Here is a 19,806-nt window from a genome sequence, read left to right on the forward strand (position 1 = left end):
AACTCTTTCAGAAAAAAAAAAAATTATGTAGAACACCATCATAGAAAACACTTGAGAGAAGAGCTCTTTTGACTGCAACTTAATAGGAGGTCTATAGCCCCATTCATATGGCAGTTTTTTGAGAGACTTCAAAGTAGAAGTCTTTACGGAATACACAAAGTATTGTGTTAGATAATCTTTTACCTGTAAAAGGTGACTTCAGCACTTAAATGAATTTTATTTAAAAATTAAAGTGAATAAAACTATACAACTATGAAATAATTTTAAAGGTACCCTGATTTCTCACTGATTTTTATAAGCATTTCATTAATGTCATGACAGCAACATATATAAATAAGGGTCTCCTTCCAGCGGGTTTAATCTAGTACTCCTTTGTTACCAGTTTCTCTACCCTGCAGGTACAGCTTCTTTTAGGTCACAAAAGTCATCAAGAAAATAGCAGCTTCCTGCAAGCCAGGGCGGGAATCTAAAGCGGTGGTCCTCAACTTTTTTCACCTCAAATGTCTGAGGGATAAAGCATAGTCCCATGAGTACCACTGTCATACTGGGGCAGTGATTCTTGATCCCCTGGTGAATATGAGTTCTTTGGCCTAGTACAATGTCTGCACATAGTGGGCAATCCCAATAAATACTTGTTGAATGACTGAATTATTCTCAAGTAGAAGAAGGTGCTTCCTTTTCCCTACACTAGCCAGCTAAAGAATCACTAATATAAAGAAGGTGTAACAGGTGCAGTGAGGTAGACATAATTAACTGGATTCTTAGAATTAACTGGATTCTTAGGAAACACATAAAATTAATTTTATATAATGCCTTACTTGACACTAAGCATGGCTTTGTCAAATCTCTCTTTAAACTCATTTGAAATAACTGGTTTGTTTCTATGTGAAAGTATGTGAAATAAAGTCACAATAGTATAAGTTTATGTGTTGAAAGAAAATATAGCAAGCAATAATATTTTAGGAAATGTTACCATAACAATAAAAATGTTTATTTTTTAAAATATAGGCATATATATTATTTTATATCAACTATTTATTGTTACTTTCTAAGCAGTAATAATTCTAACTTAACATTAAAAAACATATTTTATCAGTAACACTGACAATAAAGATTTTTTAAATCAGGCACTAATTTTCGTAACAAACCTTGGCATTGAATTCTGCAAGAAAATCAAAATGCTTTTTAAGATCTGTGGCAAGGATTGCTTCGATGACTAAAAAACGAAAGCGCTTGAATTCCACATGATCAAGATGAAGAAGGAAGTTGTATTCTGGGCGAGAAAGATATAGATTCCAAGCTGACGCAGCATGATGATTTTCCAGAACAGATCTGTCATTGTATAAAACTGCCTAAAAGAAATATAGAAAATAAGGCAGACACCTCAAAATATTAAACTTTAATATCATTAATATCAGGTTGGAAGTATACAAACAATGAACACCTACTATATACTAGGCATTTTACCAGGTATTTTAGTACCTGTGAAAATAGGTTGTGATAATTTTATAAATGAGTAAACTGAAGTGCAAAGAGGTTAGGATACACCTTTCCTTCCAACATACATGGCTAGTAAGTGAAAGGGTTATCTATCTTTAAAGTTTATCTTTGCAGACACTGTGCTGCCTCCCAAGAGATGTGAAGTTGATATTTTGAGGTCTATTTCATTTAATCAGAAAACCTTCTCAGATAAACTGTGAATAAAGTCATTAGGGATCTAGAGCAGGTTTCAGAATACATTTCTGTTGTTTAGTCATTCTGGAGTCAATGGTGATGGTGACTAAAGAAGAGAAAGCAGGAGTACTGTCCAGGGTAAGAGGCCTGCCTGTCTGAGATGGACATATCCTGGATTCCCATCCTCACACAGTGCCTGGGAGTAAAACAGAACTATGTAACAGATAAAAACACAAATCCTCTGGTTCAAATGGTGTGGAATTACTCACTTTTCCTACACTTCACTCCAGTGGAAGACCCTGAGGTACCTCCTCAGTACTCTATGACTTTGGAATACAGACTTAAAATCAGTGGAGTATAGAATTTCTAAAGCCTCTTCCACCTCTAAAAATAAAGCAATTCTTTAAATTATTAAATAAGCATATAATTATTTTAAAAAGCTTCTACAGCCAAGTTGTGTTAAAGGCCAGGGATAAAAATTAAAACCCTATCCCTGTTTTCATGGAGCCTACTGTGTAATGAGAAAGAAGGACAGATAGAATGAGATCTCAGGTAGGATACATATTCTGAGAGCTTAATTGAATAGCTCTACTTATTTGTGAAAATTAGCTATAGCCTAGATTTAAGCACAGATGCATAATACTGATTATTTTTTACACTATTTGATTTTATAAAAGCAATGGTATAATTTAAACTTTGCAATGAGCCATATAAAGGCATTTCATACCACTTGTAATACAACTTCTAAACATTATAAATACCAAACAGAAAGAGTAAGCTTCAAAAACTCCCTAAGGGGTCATTTACATTTAATAATGATTTGACTAATTCATGCTCAAATGTTACGAAGACTTAACTATGAGAACAGCTCTGTCTGTTCAGGAGGAAGTAATCTGATTCTGGGCTCAATAAAACACAATGTACAATGAGTGTCCTGTGAAGCTAGCTGATTTAATAAACTCACAGCTAGCAAGATCAGTTTTTAAAAAAATGAGCAAGTTCAGAATTCTTTCACCATTCAAACTGCCATTTGAAAAAGCCAAAGAAATATAAAATGGGAGGGGAAGTCTGAATCAGTATTAGAATCTAGATATAATCACCATACTGGAAACTTCAAAGACATAGTGAAAATGAGAATGGGTACAGAAAAGCTAACCAAGTCACTGCATAAGAAGGAAAACACCTATCTGAAGAGTAGGTGGAAGGGGTTCCCTGCTGGACCCCAATAGATTCACAAGCTCAAAGGTGAGTGGGAGGCAAGAAAGAATCATGAAGCAGTAAGTAGGAAGCAAATGTCAACTCTGCTTTAGAAGAATACTTGAAGGTAGCACAGAGAGCAGCAGACCAAGCTTAAACTGAGTAAGAAAAACCAATCAAGCAAACAGATAAAGAAGTCTCAGCTCTTACTGTGGGCTCTTAGAAGTAGAGAAAAAAGACAGGGCCCCAGCTCATTTGGAGCTGCAATAAACTAACATCCTTTGACTTTGTGCTAAAGCATCTTGTTACCTGCTTTTTCTGGCTATAGATCCTTCTCTCTACCGTAAATACATCAATACTTTGGCAAAACAAATTAATTGGTCATAAATCTTACTTTTCACCCTCTGAGTTGGAAAGATCTGAGAAGGAGTTTAATACAAACTGACAGAATCTTAGCAAATAGTAACACTTAAATAAGAGCAAAAAGAGAAAACCCTTCAGACATAAGAAGGACTTAGATCATACAAAGGATGAGTCTGACTAATCTGAACAAATGTCCCCTTTTAAAACATAAGAAACAGGAGGAAACATTAACAAAAAATCTAGGTCATAGCCATTATCTCATGACTAAGAAGGCACTTCTTCTTCTTCTTCTTTTTTTTTTTTTTGAGACATACTCTCGTCTGTCGCCCAAGCTGGAGTGCAGTGGCACGATCTCAACTCACTGCAAGCTCCGCCTTCCAGGTTCAAGCCATTCTCCTGCCTCAGTCTCCTGAGTAGCTGGGACTACAGGCGCCCGCCACCACACCCAGCTAATTTTTTGTGTTTTTTACTTGAGTCAGGGTTTCACTGTGTTAGCCAGGATGGTCTCGATCTCTTGACCTCGTGATCTGCCCGCCTCGGACTCCCAAAGTGCTGGGATTACAGGCATGAACCACCATACCCGGCCAACTAAGAAGGCACTTCAAATGGAAAAGATTAGGAAAGATTGTTCTTTTAAAAAATAATACTCCCAACTCAAAAAAATCTAGTAGAGAGATAGCAGACAAATAAGGTGCTACAGAACACAAAGCAGCTAGTTTTGTCGTTTTTTTGTAGGGTAAAGAAATAGTCTTGATGAACAGCTGTTATCTCAGGATTCTTTTACACTGTTCTTGGTTTGTTCTTTTCCGTGTTTACACTGCTATAGAGATACTACCTGAGACTAGGTAACTTATAAACAGAAAAGGTTTAATTGACTCACAGTTCCACATGGCTGGAGAAGCCTTAGGAAACTTATAGTCACGGTGGAAGGCAAAGGAGAGGCAGGCACCTTCTTCACAAGATAGCAGGAGAGAGAAAGAGGGAGAGCACACACAGGGAAGACTACCACTTTTAAACCATCAGATCTCATGACAACTCCGTCATTATCATGAGAACAGCATGGGAGAACCCGCCCCCATGATCTAATCATAATCACCTCACACCAGGGCCCTGCCCCTTCACATATGAGGGCTACAATTTGAGATGAGATTTGGGTGGGGACACAGAGACAAACCATCAGTTCTAAAATTTCTATTAATCCCTTATCTTCCTTAGTTACCACCCTTGTTTTGCTGAAATACATTTTAAAATAACTTTCTCAGGATGGTCAAGATGTGATTGTTTAAAATCACTGCATATCTGAGAATCTTGTCATTTTTGCTCTTATGTAAAATGGTAGCTTAGCTGAACATAGAACTCTAACTTGAAAATAATACTCTTAGCCAGCACTTCCTATCTCCTCTCATTTTACTTCTATCCTAGCTCTTCTTCTTTTTTTTTTTTTTTTTTTTTTTTTTTTTTTTTTCCTGAGACGGAGTCTCGCTCTGTCGCCCAGGCTGGAGTGCAGTGGCGCAATCTCAGCTCATTGCAAGCCCCGCCTCCCGGGTTCACGCCATTCTCCTGCCTCAGCCTCCCGAGTAGCTGGGACTACAGGCACCGCCACCTCGCCCAGCTAGTTTTTTTTGTTTTGTTTTGTTTTAGTAGAGACGGGGTTTCACTGTGTTAGCCAGGATGGTCTCGATCTCCTGACCTCGTGATCCGCCCATCTCGGCCTCCCAAAGTGCTGGGATTACAGGCTTGAGCCACCGCGCCCGGCCTCTATCCTAGCTCTTAAGTCATAATCTTCTCTTTCTCTCTCTGTCTCTCAGTCTCTCTTTCTCCTGCTCTGTCTCTCTCTCTTGCTCACACACACATTATTTATTTATTTATTTATTTGCTTGCCATACTAGAATGTAAGTTCGATGAGAGGCAAGATTTTTCCCATGTTTTATTCAACATAACAATGCCTAAATAGTGCCTATCCCACAATATGCACCCAATAAATACTTGAACAAATAAATGAATGAATGAATTACCCTAGAATTTTAGAGACTTAATTCCAGTATTGTCTAGCATCTATTGTTGCTAAAAATATAATGACAGTTGAATTTTTGTTCTTTTATAGAGGTATTGTTTTCATCTTCTCAGGAATTCTTTTTTTTTTTTTAAATAAAATCTCTGGTGTTCTGAAATTTTTCCATGATGTGCTACATGTGGGGTTTCAGTATTTTTTCTCTATTCAACTTTCCTGGCACTTAGTGAGCCCCTTCAATCCAAAGACTCCCCCCTCTTTTTAGAACTTCCACTAGTCACATCTTGACCTAGTCCCCCTTGTCTTATCTTCTCCTTCCCTGTATTTTCTTTTATCTTCCTGGTCTGTGTTCTGGGAGAGACTACCTGGACTTTTACTTCCCAAGCTTATATTGAATTTTAAAATTTCCTGCAGCAATATTTTTAGTTTCTAAGAGCCTAACTTGTTCTCTGATGTTCCTTTATTATAGTTTCCTGTTCTTACTTTATGGATGCAGTATTTTTCAAATTCTTTGAGAATACTTTTTAAAAAAATAATTAGATGCTTCTCTATTCCCTAGATTCTCCCTGTGGTCAGTTATTCTTTCCATCTTAGCCTTTTCTTTCCAAGCTTCTGATTAATGCCATGTCTGATGATCCTTGGTTATCTGTGTATATAGAAAAATGAATTCTAAATCAGGTGCAGTGGCTCACGCCTGTAATCCCAGCACTTTGGGAGGCCAAGGTGGGTGGATCACGAGGTCAAAAGATCTAGACAATTCTGGCCAACATGGTAAAATCCCATCTCTACTAAAAATACAAAAATTAGCTGGGCATGGTGGCATGCGCCTGTAGTTCCAGCTACTCAGGAGGCTGAGGCAGGAGAATCGCTTGAACCCTGGAGGCAGAGGTTGTAGTGAGCCAAGATCGCGCCATTGCACTCCAGCCTGGCAACAGAGTGAGACCCTGTCTTACACACACACACACACACACACACAATGAATTCTAGATTTCAGTTGTAATTTCTCTCTGCTGTTGTGTATGTTTTATTGTGGAGTCTCTCCCCTTGGGATGAATGAGTGGGAACTATGTAAATGTGGATAGGGTTTGTTACTTAGCAAGTTTTGCTTTAGAATAACGGGTGCCAGCTATTAGATGTCTAGAATGAGAGAAATTTACTTGGTTTTTTTTTTTTACATTCAAGGGTCTTTATTTATTTTTGAGATGGAGTCCCACTCGGTCGCCAGGCTGGAGTGCAGTGGCACAATCTCGGCTCACTGCAACCTCCGCCTCCTGGGTTCAAGTGATTCTCCTGCCTCAGCCTCCTGAGTAGCTGGGATTACAAGCATATGCTACCACACCCAGCTATTTTTGTATTTTTAGTAGAGACGAGGTTTCCCCATGTTGGCCAGGATGGTCTTGATCTCCTGACCTCGTGATCCACATGCACAGGGCTTCCCCCCAAACCCCCGTGGCCTTTTATGTCCTTGAAAAAGAACTAAGACAACTGAAATGTGCCACCATGCCCAGCTAATTATTTTCTTTGTTTTTGTTTTGAGACGGAGTCTGCCTCTGTCGCCCAAACTGGAGCGCAGTGGTGCGATCTCGGCTCACTGCAAGCTCCGCCTCCCGGGTTCACGCCATTCTCCTGCCTCAGCCTCCCGAGTAGCTGGCGTGAGCCACCGCGCCCGGCATTATTTTATTTTTTGTAGAGACAGGGTTTCACCATGTTGCCCAGGTTGTTTCACATTGTTTTAATCCAGGCTGGTTATGAACTCCTGGGCTCAAGCAATACACACACCTTGGCCTCCCAAAGTGCTGGGATTATAGGCTGAGTCACTACACCCAGCCTCTATATCATGACTTCTTTAGTGGCGCGTAAGGTAACTGGAACGAGTGTAGGCTTTACTGCATCTCTTACATTCATAGGGTTTTTCTCCAGTATGAATTCTTTCGTGGAGGTGAAGGGAACTGAGGCGACTGAAGGCTTGGTCACATTGTTTACATTCATAGGGTACTCCAGTATGAGTACTTCTATGGTTACAAAGGGAACTCAAACCACTAAAGGCTTTGCCACATTGTTTACATTCATAGGGTCTCTCTCCAGTATGAATGCTTCCATGGTAATGAAGAGAAGTGGAACAGCTGAAGGCTTTATCACATTTGGTACATCTTTCTCCAGTGTGAGTCCTTCCATGCATCTTAAAAGAAAAAGAAAATCTGAGTGTTTTCCCACATTCCTTACATTCGTAGGGTTTCTCTCCAGCGTCCATGTATTAGACAACAACCGGAAACAGTGAAAGCTTTACCACATTGTTTACATTTATAGGGTTTTTATCCTGTGTGAGTTCTCTGATGTCTTTCAACTGAATTGAGAAAATGAAAAGCTTTCCCACATATCGTACATTTATAAGCTGGATTTCCACTGTGCATCATCATGTGTCTTCTAACACCTGGAACAGACACGAAGAGTTTCCCACACTGTTCACATTTATATTGCTTCTCTCCATATGGTTTGTATTCTGAGTGAGTTAGGATGTGCTTATTAAGGAGGGAATGATGTACAAAGCCTTTTCCACAAACACTACATTCACATTGTTTTAATCCAGTAGAAATGTTCTCATTCAGATCAAGATTTGGAATTTGGCTGACAACTTGTCCATACTGACTACCTTCTTTGCTTTCACGCAGTCTCTGTACCATATGATTTCTACAGAAGCCAGGTTCCTGTAGGTTTCCTGCATCACTTCTCTGTAGAGATTCTTCTGAGCAAAGCCCATTCCTGCCGGGTAAAGTTCACAGCCACATCCTCAAAAGCCACGGAGTCCGTTCCTCGGCTTCCCGGGTATCCTGGCGTCAGCTAGGGATGTCCCAATACCCGCAGGTCACAGGGTGGCCGAGGCTGCTGCAGAGTCACCGGGCCTCCCAGAGCCAAAAAGTAGCAGCGGAGACTAACAGAAAGAGCCTAAGGTGGCGAAGGCGAGACAAAGCGCCCGCCAGCCAGATCCCGGAAGCCGCCCTCTCCTTTCCGGCGGCGCGCCTGATTCGAGAAATTTACTTTGGACTACTAATACCCACTCTAGGAATTGATACTCTCCAGGCAGTTTCCTTCAATATCTAAGAGACGAGTTTTCTGCCTGGAGGTAAACATAGGGTTGTAGTCACTCTGATTAAAGGTGTGTGTGTGTGCACAGAGAGAGCAAGCAGGAGCAAATGGTAACAGGAGTCTCTCTGGGGTTCCAGCTATGCTGGGTACTTTTGTTTTATCTGTCAATATTCATCCATTTTTCATTTTCCAGAAATGTTATAAAAATTTTTTTATCTGCTGGTGATAATACCTATCATCCTCTTATTGCTCTCTGTTGTAATGAACTTCATATCTTACTATCATTTTAATGCATTCTCAGGAAGAAGGGGAAACAGATTCATATGTTTAGTCATCTTAATCCATATTTTGGGAGAGAAAACATTTACAAATCTCAACTTAAAATTGTGTTTCCTTTTACCCAGTCTCATAAAAATATTCCAGAAATTTTACTATCTTTAGCACTAACCCCCATCTTTCAGCCAACTTTTCATTTGGAAACAGCTCAGAAATCTCTTAGAATCTTATTAATACTGACATTCCTCTGGGATATACCTGGCTATATGTATCACCTTCTTTCATGGTAAGAATCCTCGTGTATCTTTCTAGCACACATTCCTTGCCATGAGAATGAAAAAGAATGCTTGACCCAGCTGGTGGTATTATATGCTACTGTCTATAACACACCAGAACTACAATATATTCATTAATTATGGCCTGACTAGACCCACTGAGTTTCCAAAGATGAAAGAACCTACTCTGCTACTTAACCACATTAAGCCCTAGACTTTTACAAGGGTCCTTATCTCACAGGTGCTAGTTGAAGAAGGCCTCATAAACTTCGTTACTTTGGGAAGCACAGAACATATTTCAGAAAACCTAGGAGTACTACAGAGCAAAGAATTCAGACATCCTTCAACATTCAACAAATAGTTACTAAATGCTTTTTGTATGTCAAGCACTACTCTAGGTATTATGAAATAAAAGACAAAAATCCCTGCCCTTGGGGAACTTTATATTCCACTGAGGAGATACATATAAAAAACAAAGTACATAAACAAAATATATAGTATCCTAAATGATCATTGCTATGGAAAAAAAGCAGAGAAGGAACATAGTGGTATAAGGAAGAAGTTTTAGACGGAAGGAGGTGACAAAATGAATATACAGATATCTAAAGGAAAAGCCCTCTGGGCAGGGAGAACAGAAAGTGCAAACACTCTCAGAAAGGGACAGAGATAGTATTAGCAAGGAAGCCAGTGAGACTAGACTTGAGTCAGTAAAAAAATAAATAAATAAAATAAAATAAAAGACTTAATGGGGCCAATAATGCAGGGCCTTGCAGAACATTTTATGAGTGTCATTTACTAGGGGTAAGGTGAATGCCATTGGAGAGTTTACTTTTTTGTTTTTTTATTTGTTTTGAAACAGGGTCTCAAATGTTGCCCAGATTAGTCTCAAACGCCTAGGCTCAAGCAATCCTAATGTGTCAGCCACCCAAAGCATTGAGATTACAGGTGTAAGCCACAGCACCTGGCAAGAGAGTCTGGAACAGAGTGATGCAACACACTTAAACAGGGTCACATTCTAGCTGACATGTGTTGAGAACAGACTGAAGGAGAGCAGGGAACAAGCAAGGAGACTAGGTAAGAGGCTATACATTTTCACAGCTGAATCTCTAATCCATCTCCTTTCCATTCTAGCACTTCCTATGGCTTCATCTAATGGCAATTCTTAACAATGGAAGTTAGAAATAACATGATGATTGATATCATGTTCAGACTTCATGACTGAATTTTGATTAGGATAACAGTTGAGTATGCAACTTGTATAATTTGCATTCATATAACGCTGTTTTAAATTATCTTCATGTGAGAGTTAACATTGGAATTCACTCATTTGTAACATCCTCGAGGGAGGATATACTTTACAAAAATGAAAGCAGTAATAAAAACAGAGAGTAGGCCGGCATGGTAGCTCATGCCTGTAGTCCCAGCACTTTGGGAGGCCGAGGCAGGCAGATCACCTGAGGTCAGGAGTTTGAGACCTGCCTGGTTAACATGGTGAAACCCCGTCTCTACTACAAATACAAAAATTAGCCGGGCATGGTGGCAGGCACCTGTAATCCCACCTACTTGGGAGGCTGAGGCAGGAGAATCACTTGAATCCAGGAGGTAGAGGTTGCAGTAGGCCAAGATCATGTCATTGCACTCCAGCTTGGGTGACAGAGTGAGACTCCATCACCATCTCAAAACAAAACAAAACAATCGAGTGGACTAGAACAGTAAGTAATTTCTACCTATGTGATTTCTGATTCAGGAGCTTCTCATGCCATTGGAAACAGTATAAAACCTTCCATATGTTATCCCCTTAATCTTATCAGATAACTATTTTTAGGTTCAGAGGAATAAACCTTTATTTGAGGTCATGCAGCTAATAAGTGGGCAATCAGAAATCTAAGACAGGACTTTCAATCTCAAGTTCAGTGCTTTTTCCACTATGCCACTACTCCTCAGGTCTATGATTCACCAAAGGACTAGGATTTTCAAAGATTATGATGTGCTAGGTTTGAGAGAATGGGCATCTGATTCTTACAGAATGGTATTGCAAATAAGAAAATACGTGCCACTTAGAAGGTACTTTTTTTTTTTTTGAGATGGAGTCTTGCTGTGTGGCCCGGGCTGGAGTGCAGTGGCCGGATCTCAGCTCACTGCAAGCTCCACCTCCCGGGTTCACACCATTCTCCTGCCTCAGCCTCCCGAGTAGCTGGGACTACAGGCGCCCGCCACCTCGCCCGGCTAGTTTTTTGTATTTTTTAGTAGAGACGGGGTTTCACCATGTTAGCCAGGATGGTCTCGATCTCCTGACCTCGTGATCTGCCCGCCTCGGCCTCCCAAAGTGCTGGGATTACAGGCTTGAGCCACTGCGCCCGGCTGAAGGTACTTTTTAAAAAAATAATCCTTAGAAAGTGGGCAACTACTAGTACCTAGATTTAAATTCATCAGAAAGTTACCTGTGGAAATCATGAGCTATTAATAAAGTCTCACTGGAAAAATGAATCATATGGCCCTTTTAACCCATACACACACACACACACACACCATTATGCCCATTTACACATACACATATTCATAGTTCCCTACATTCCTTCCCCCCACCCCGACACACATGCTCACAATTCAAGAGACTATACCTCCTATAGTTTAAAAAGGTGGAGTAAATGAAAGAGATTGAAGTAAAAAAAGAAAAACAGAAAACGGCTACAGAAAATGAAAGGATCAGAGCCAAGGTTTAAACATAGAATAAAGAAGTGGGAAGTGAGATGAATTCAGCAACAGTCAGTGAATACCTACTCTTCACAAAGCATCCAATTAGAAACACACAGATGACATTTCAGGAATCCCCAGCATAAACAAACCCAGCTACCACACAAAAATCTGCTTAAACCACAACGACACGAAATTCTACTTAAAATCATGTATTTAGGGCCAGGTGTGATGGCTCACGCCTGTAATCCCAGCACTTTGAGAGGCCAAGGCAGACGGATCACGAGGTCAGGAGATCCAGACCATCCCGGCTAACACAATAAAACCTCGCGTCTACTAAAAACAAAACAAAACAAAAAAAATTAGCCGAGCATGGTGGCGGGTGCCTGTAGTCTCAGCTACTTGGGAGGCTGAGGCAGGAGAATGGCAAGAAGCCAGGGGGCCGAGCTTGCAGTGAACCGAGCCACTGCACTCCAGCCTGGGTGACAGAGCAAGACTCCGTCTCAAAAAACAGAAACAAAACACATATTTAGTTCCAAGTCCTAATGTTTAAAGCTACTGCAATTACAGTATCTATTTGCTGGGAACTCTTGCCTCCTCATGCAAATTGTGACCTTAAAGGAATTTTATATCTTATCAGCTATACTAGGTACAAAAATAATATACCAGAAGAATTTTTACATACATGAATATATTCAGAGATAAGAGATGTAAGGTCTGGTATTAAGGCAAATCTTTAGGGAAACAAGAGAACAACAAAAAAGATTAATAGTTCTCAACCACTATAGCTTTCTAGCCATACAATGGGCCTAACCAGTAACAGAAATCTTAAATATAGTCAGAGTTTTGTTGGTTTGATAAACAAAAATACTGACAATAAAGGACTCTAGAATTTCACAAAACAATGAGTTATTTCAAAAACTGTTCATTATTTTCTAGTTGAAGAAGTTGATTTTTCCCCTAATTTCCTAGCACACATCACATTAATGCCATGTGCTATCCAATGAATTAAAATGTAGGGTCTTAAAGTCAGATGGAATGGCTATATGATTCAATTGAATAATGATTTACAAAGGGATACACAGCATGACTGAAAATTTCAGAATTACTCTTTAAAGGTTCTGAAAAATATTTCCTACCTGAGGGGCATTCGTAGCCACTAGAAATGCATTTGTCCTCCCTGGGTGATCATAATCATGCATGGCAGCTGCCACGTATAGAGCCATCAATTCTAATGCAGGGATGTTTGAAGACAGGCAGCCATAACTCTCATCTGGAATAGAGCAGCTCTTCGAAGAAATATAAGCAATTCGCCCACAGTTAATTCTACCATCAGAATCTGAGAAACAATAAATTGCAAAATAAACCAGCATTAGCACATAAATTCTTACAATTTTGCTACTGAGGGGATTCTCATGGGTAATATGATTACTTATTTTATTTGCTGATTTAAGTAAGAACTAAAATCTATGAACTTAAAAGAGTATATTATTCCCAACTTAAAATGTTAGTAGAGAGAAACAGTGTTAAATCTGACCCTGAAGTTGCTTACTTTACAAGACATGATAGGATTCTCACACCAGTTTGATGCAGTCTTACTCAGGCAAATAATAATTTTAAAAACCTCTGATTTTCTAAATATTTGCTATTTAATGACTAGATAGATATAATGGCCAGGGTATATAACAGAAAAAGGCAATACTAGAGAATAAAATTTGATGAAAACATTACAAAGATTTAGGAATTTAATATCTTACCAAACTAAGCTTCTCTACATAGATGCTTTTCAAATCTCATCCAGGAAGATTACATTTCATTTGTAGCCCTAACTACAACTCCTTATCTCCCTTTTGTTTTCTTTCATGAAGCTCCATATAATATAATGGAATAAAAAATGATGGAAAATGAAAAGGCATGGAAAACTGGGGAACATCTCAGTCAACATAACTCTATTTTTATCCTCTTCTTAGAAACAACATGTTCACTATCCATACTGTGCTTTTGGTGTCTTAATATCTTGCCATTGAGTTCTTCTTTTTTCTATTTTAGTGGCTTTATCTATCTAGATGATCATTCTATTATTTTGCGAAAGAAATCTGTAAAAGTATAAGGAAAAGAAACTATATTTAAAGTAGACACATAAAACCACAGATACTAGGTACAAAGTTTCCTTGGTTGTATTCATTGGGGGAACCTAGAAATAATGCTCTGGCTTGTTAAAGTCCAAAAGAATTATTTAATCCTATTTTAGTTGACTCAACATAACCATCACAAGAATTTTTTAGCATGACTTTAATACACTAGTGACAACTGTAAATATACCTCATTATTTTCATGCTATTTATAATTTGTACCAAAATTATGTTTTGGAATAGCCCACGCTAGAGCATTTTTTTTTTAATTTATGTTTTTAGAGATGGTGTCTTGCTATGATGCCCAGGTTGGAGTGCAGCAGCTAGCTATTCACAGGTCCAATTGTGATAGTACACTATACCCTCAAATTCTTCACCTCAATTGACCTGCCCTCAGCCACCTGAGTAGCTTAGACTGGAGTTAGGTACCATCACATCGGCTTAGAGGTATTTTTTAAATAATTATAAAAAGTAAACATGAGGCAGTTACATCTATGCATAATGATATATGTAAGTAATCAAATTTCTAATAAGACTTTAAATATCAATACAGAGTCAATAATTTGAATTTTCCTATGTGATACACATTCTGGATTTTCCCTACAATTTTAAAATATATTTTAAAACTCAAAAATGGCAAAAGACTTCCTTTTAAATTCAGTAATTACTTGGAATTTATATATTAGGATCTTAAAACATTAGCTTATATATGTTTCAAAAAAAAAACAGTATGAAAAAGAACACAGTTGGCAAGGGCAATGAAACACAACTATTTTGAATCCCATTTATTCACTTCATTTCAGAAAACTGTGATTTTTAAAATTTGCTGACACATTTAAAAGGAGGCCTCAGTAAAAGACATCCAGATTAGAAATGAAGATGCAAAACTATCTTTATTCACAGATGGCCTAATCTCATATATGTAGGAAATCCCAAGAAATCTACTGAAAAACTATTAGAACTAACAAATTAGTTCATCAAGTTAGCAGGGAACAACATAAACATGTAAAGACCAATTGCATTTCTACATACTTAGCAACAAACAAAAAAATGACATTTTTCAGAGAAATAGAAAAAACAATCCTAAAATTCATATGGCACCACAAAAAGATTCCAAGTAGCCAAAGCAATCTTGAGCAAAAAGAACAAAGCTGGAGGCATCAGACTACCTGATTTCAAAATCTATTACAAAGCGATAGTAATCAAAACAGCATGGGCCAGACACGGTGGCTCATGCCTATAATCCCACCACTTTGGGAGGTCAAAGCAGGTGGATCACTTGAGCTCAGGAGTTCGAGACCAGCCTGAGAAACATGGTGAAACCCCATCTCTATAAAAAAAATACCAAAAAAAAAAAAAAAGTTAGCAGCCATGATGGCATGCACCTGTACTCCCAGTTACTCAGGAGGCTGAGGTGGGAGGATGGCTTGAGCCCAGGAAGCAGAGGTTTCAGTGAGCTGAGATCCACTGCACTCCAGCCTGGGTGACAGAGCCAGACACTGTCTCAAAAACAAACAAACAAACAAAAAAACAGCATGGTACCAGCACAAAAACAGGTATTTGAACCAATGGAAGAGAATATCACATAATGGCATCAGTTCAAAGAACAAATCACATCTTGTGGGACAGTACTCTAGTTCCACAAAATATTTACGCCTAGCAGGAACCTCATCTGAGTCTTAAAGATGTCATTCTACCATTCTCTCAGGTCTGATGTAGACAGATAAGGTTCATGGAAAGATTAGTAAACTCTGTGGGCATAAGCCCATTGCCACAATTTGCAGAAAAATTAGTTTCTTGATCAGATGCAATGCTACCTATAATAACCTGATGGTAAATAAGGCATTAAGTAAGTTCAAGGATGGCGATGGTGAAGCACTACAGACAATGAAGATAAATCCACATCCACAATAAGTGAGAACAAAAACTGTCTCTTCCATAAAGGAAAGAGTCCAATGCAATCAACCTACCACTACTCAAATGTCTGGATGTTCCCTCAGGGAATGGTGCCTTATTAAGGACTCACCATTGGTCTCTCTTACCGGAGAGCAAGGCACTCAGCAGAGGCCTGAGCCAGGCGAGCTGTAGAGAAGAAGCCCATGGTATTTAGCCCATACATAATATCTCTATTCTTTCCATCTTAGGGATATGTTTTGGCTGTGTTCCCACCCAAAATCTCATCTTGAATTGTAACCCTATAATCCCCACATGTCAAGGGTGGGACTAAGGGTAGAGGTAACCAGATCATGGGGGCAGTTTTCTCCAGGCTGTTCTCATAATAGTGATTCTCACAAGATCTGACAGTTTCATAAGCATCTAGCATTTCCCCTGCTTGCATTTCTCCTTTCTGCCATCCTGTGAAGAACGTGCTTTTCTTCCCCTTCACCTTTTAGCCATGATTGTTAAGTTTCCTGAGGCCTCTCCAGTCATGCCTCCTGTACAGCCTGCAGAATTGTGACTCAATTAAGCCTCTTTCCTTCATAAATTACTGAGTCTCAGGTATTTCTTTACAGCAATGTCAGAACGGACTAACACACTTAGCTGTTGCATGCATAAACCCACGGAATAAGAACTCCAGTACATAGGGAAAGAGACTGATAGCTATAAGATAAGAGATCATTTTGTCCACCTGATCATCGAGAGCCTTCTTTGCAGTGAATGGCCTTTGGCAAGTATTATATATTAGCGAAGGTTATTCAGAGAAACATAAACAATAGGATGTGTGTGTGTGTGTGTGTATACACACATATATATATACACACATATATATATAGAGAGAGAGAGGAGATTTATTTTAAGCAACTTGCTCATGAAATTAAGAAGGCTGGCAAGTCCAAAATCTGCAGGGTGGGCTGGTTGGCTAAAGACCCAAGGAAGAGCTGATATTGCAGTTCAAGTCTGAAGGTTGTTTACTGGTGGAATTCCTGCTTGCTCAGAGGAGGTCAGTCTTTGTTTCTATTAAGGCCTTCAACTGATTAGATGAACCCCAGTGACCTATGGAGGGTTATCTGCTATACTTAAAGTCCATCAACTTAAATGTTAATCTCATCCAAAAATATACCCTGAGGGAAATATTAAAATTAATGTCTGACCAAATATGTAGGTACTACTGCCCAGCCAAGTTGACATGTAAAATTAAGCATCATAGTAAGCATTCACATGGCAAACAAATATTCACCACTCTGGGAAGGTTAGCCATAAACCTCCTAACAAAAACTCCTTGTCCAATTAAAAACTCTAATTTTAAAATATTTTTCCTTCTAAGTCCCAAAGCATCCAAGGAAGTTCTTAGCTATTGACCATAAATCAATATAGATCCTTTCAGCTGGCCATGTCTCTTTCTTGACCAACTGATTCACAGCTTGATCTGCTTACTGGAAGGATTTACTTTATTACCTTTCAAAAGATACCCTTGAGTGATCCTACAATGCTGTAGCTACCCATTTTCAGGAAGTACTGGCATATTGGGCAGAACTATCTATAAACCAGGGCCACTGGTCTTTCTCTTTAAGTCAACTGGTCATAGGGAATTCCCCAAGAAGCTGTAACTATGGATTAAGGAAGAGGTATTGGTGTATTAGGAATAAACGTCATGGAAGTCTGAGCTTATGTTCTGTGCTTTTAGGAGCAACTCAAAACTAATATTGTAATTCTTCTCCTTGATTATCGAGAACTACTGCACATGACAAATTTATGAACTGGAGGATCAAAGGGCCCCAAGTTCACTATGGGCAGGTAACATGGTAACCTGGTAACCTAGTGCCCATGGCCAAGTATTCAGATTCTACCAAAGTGCAACAACAATTTAGCCGCTTTTACAGAAAGGAAAATAATTATCTGAGGAAAGCTGCCTGGTTTTGTCTCAAATCTCCATGTATTTACACTGTAATTATCTTGTAGTGGTCTTCCAGAGACTCCACAGGGCATTCTATCTGCAAAGGACATTTTCTTTTGGCAGTCGGATGGAAAAATGGCAGAGTAATTTGCACAAGTAGAAACCGCTTCACATGTTTCTCTTGCTCTGGGTTGCATATACAGCCTTACAGTACTGTTTTGAAGCAATAGTACTCAGAAGTCATGAATTTGCCTTCAGAATCCAAAGAGCCCTTTATGTAGAGAATTTCAAATGTATCAGTTATCCCTCAACTCAGAGGAAATATCTCAACATGTCCTAGACCACTGGATCCCTAATATACTTCAATGATATGACAGATCTCTGAATTTTGTGCAATTTTCTCATCTCTCATCTGCGGGCACTATTATGAAGGCATCTAGGATATCTGTTACTTTTTGCTCCATGGAGCTACTCATCATTATCTCATCAATGTAATGGATGACCTTGATAACTTATGGGACCAGATTAGATTATAACAGAGAATGAAAGACTTGACATAGCCCAGAACTAAGACAATAGAAGTGTATTGTGATATCTGCCAGATGTAAATATATGTCTTCTTGTGAATTTTGCTAAGAGTTATGGAGGGAAGACAACTCTCCAGATCAATTGCTCTGTGCCAAATATCACAAGTTAGGTTGACTTATTAAAAGAAGAGACTATATCTGGAACAGCTGTGGCAACTAGAGTAACCACCTGATGACGTTGAGAATAATCCATCATTTTCCAGGATCTACTTATCCTGTGTAAAAGCTATATAATTAAGTTGAACAGCAATGTGATGGAAATCACCATTCCTGCATCTATTAAGTATTTGATAGTAGCACTGATTTCTGCAACTTATCTATGAAGGTAGTATATTGCTTTCGGTTCACTGTTTTGCCAGAATGAGGCAATTCCTGGAGATTCCATTTGATCCTTCCTACAATGATGATCCTCTTTCCAAAGATCAAGGAATTGATGAAGTGATTCTGCCAGCTGCTGAATATGTTTACTCAATGCATTTAGAAAATGGGTGTGGTTCAGCTAACTACCATTACGAGATGAACCCAGTCCAAAATCCTTTTATCATCTAAATTCCATAAGCCTCTAACTCTGGCTGTAGGACCAGCATAGCATTTCACTCTCCAGGAATTAATGTTGAAATAAATTTCCCAGCACTGTGATAAAGGAGGATACTTCTTGAGGATAAAGTTAGGGATGGGTGATAAAATTGAATATGATCACCCCATTTCAACATCTTATCATTATAAGCTTCTGGATTCCTTCCTCTACAGTACACAAGGAAGTTTCACAATTCTACTTCATCTGATGCCTATACTTTAGACAACTCATGAGGCAAACTGTTAGAGCCACTGCCAGTTGCTCAAGCTAATACACTGACTCCAGAATATCTGGTAGGTACATCTTCCTTTCTCCCTAGTCTAACACCCTTAAGTCTATTCAGATATATATCCCCCAGGTTTCTACCAATATGAATTGGTAAATTATTCTGGTATTCAGACTTAATACTTATTCCCCTAAGATCTGCAGGATTTAAGTTTAATTATGGATCTCAAAGAAATGAGTGACAGCAGAGTTGGATTTATAAGTGAATTATTCCCCTATAAATCAAGAATCTCAAGTGAGGTCATTACAGGGCTTTCAGGCAATCAACACAAGGAGAAATGACAGTTTCCCAGCAGGAAGAATCAGCAGGATTTGGGGAATACAAGGCAATATTTATTTAAATCTATCCAAATAATCTCATTTCGATTATCAGGATCCTTTATTTCCCATTTCATATCTTAATTCTAACATAAGAGGTCTACTGAAGCCACAAACTTATTTGCATTGTATTTCAAGCAACTTCAGGATCAGACATTGGGTTTTATTTTCAGAAGTTATGATTCTATTACAATAAAAAATAAGGGTTTCTTGGCCGGGCGCAGTGGCTCACGCCTACAATCCCAGCACTTTGGGAGACCGAGGCGGGAGGATCACGAGGTCAGGAGATCGAGACCATCCTGGCTAACACGGTAAAACCCCATCTCCACTAAAAACACAAAAAATTAGCCAGGCGTGGTGGCAGGGCACCTGTAGTCCCAGCTACTCAAGAGGCTGAGGCAGGAGAATGGTATGAATCCGGGAGGGGAGCTTGCAGTGAGCCAAGATTGTCCCCTACACTCCAGCCTGGGCGACAGAGCGAGACTCCGTCTCAAAATA

General features: G+C 39.1%; 1 protein-coding gene and 1 pseudogene across 1 annotated transcript in view; both read right to left on the bottom strand.

The window, feature by feature from the left end:
- Positions 1-19,806, bottom strand: part of PDE3B (phosphodiesterase 3B) — a 102,823-nt gene that overhangs the window by 15,408 nt on the left and 67,609 nt on the right. Inside the window, exons 12-14 of the mRNA XM_017881535.1 lie at positions 12,714-12,913; positions 1,149-1,352; positions 392-504 (exon numbers count right to left, since the gene is read on the bottom strand). Of these exons, the coding sequence (XP_017737024.1) occupies positions 392-504; positions 1,149-1,352; positions 12,714-12,913 (517 nt within the window). The remainder of the gene's footprint in view (positions 1-391; positions 505-1,148; positions 1,353-12,713; positions 12,914-19,806) is intronic.
- LOC108535518 (zinc finger protein 669-like) lies at positions 6,994-8,293 on the bottom strand (annotated as a pseudogene).

Source organism: Rhinopithecus bieti, unplaced genomic scaffold (genome assembly GCF_001698545.2).
Source record: "Rhinopithecus bieti isolate Rb0 unplaced genomic scaffold, ASM169854v2 scaffold_11944, whole genome shotgun sequence".
NCBI classification, from domain to species: Eukaryota; Metazoa; Chordata; class Mammalia; order Primates; family Cercopithecidae; genus Rhinopithecus; species Rhinopithecus bieti.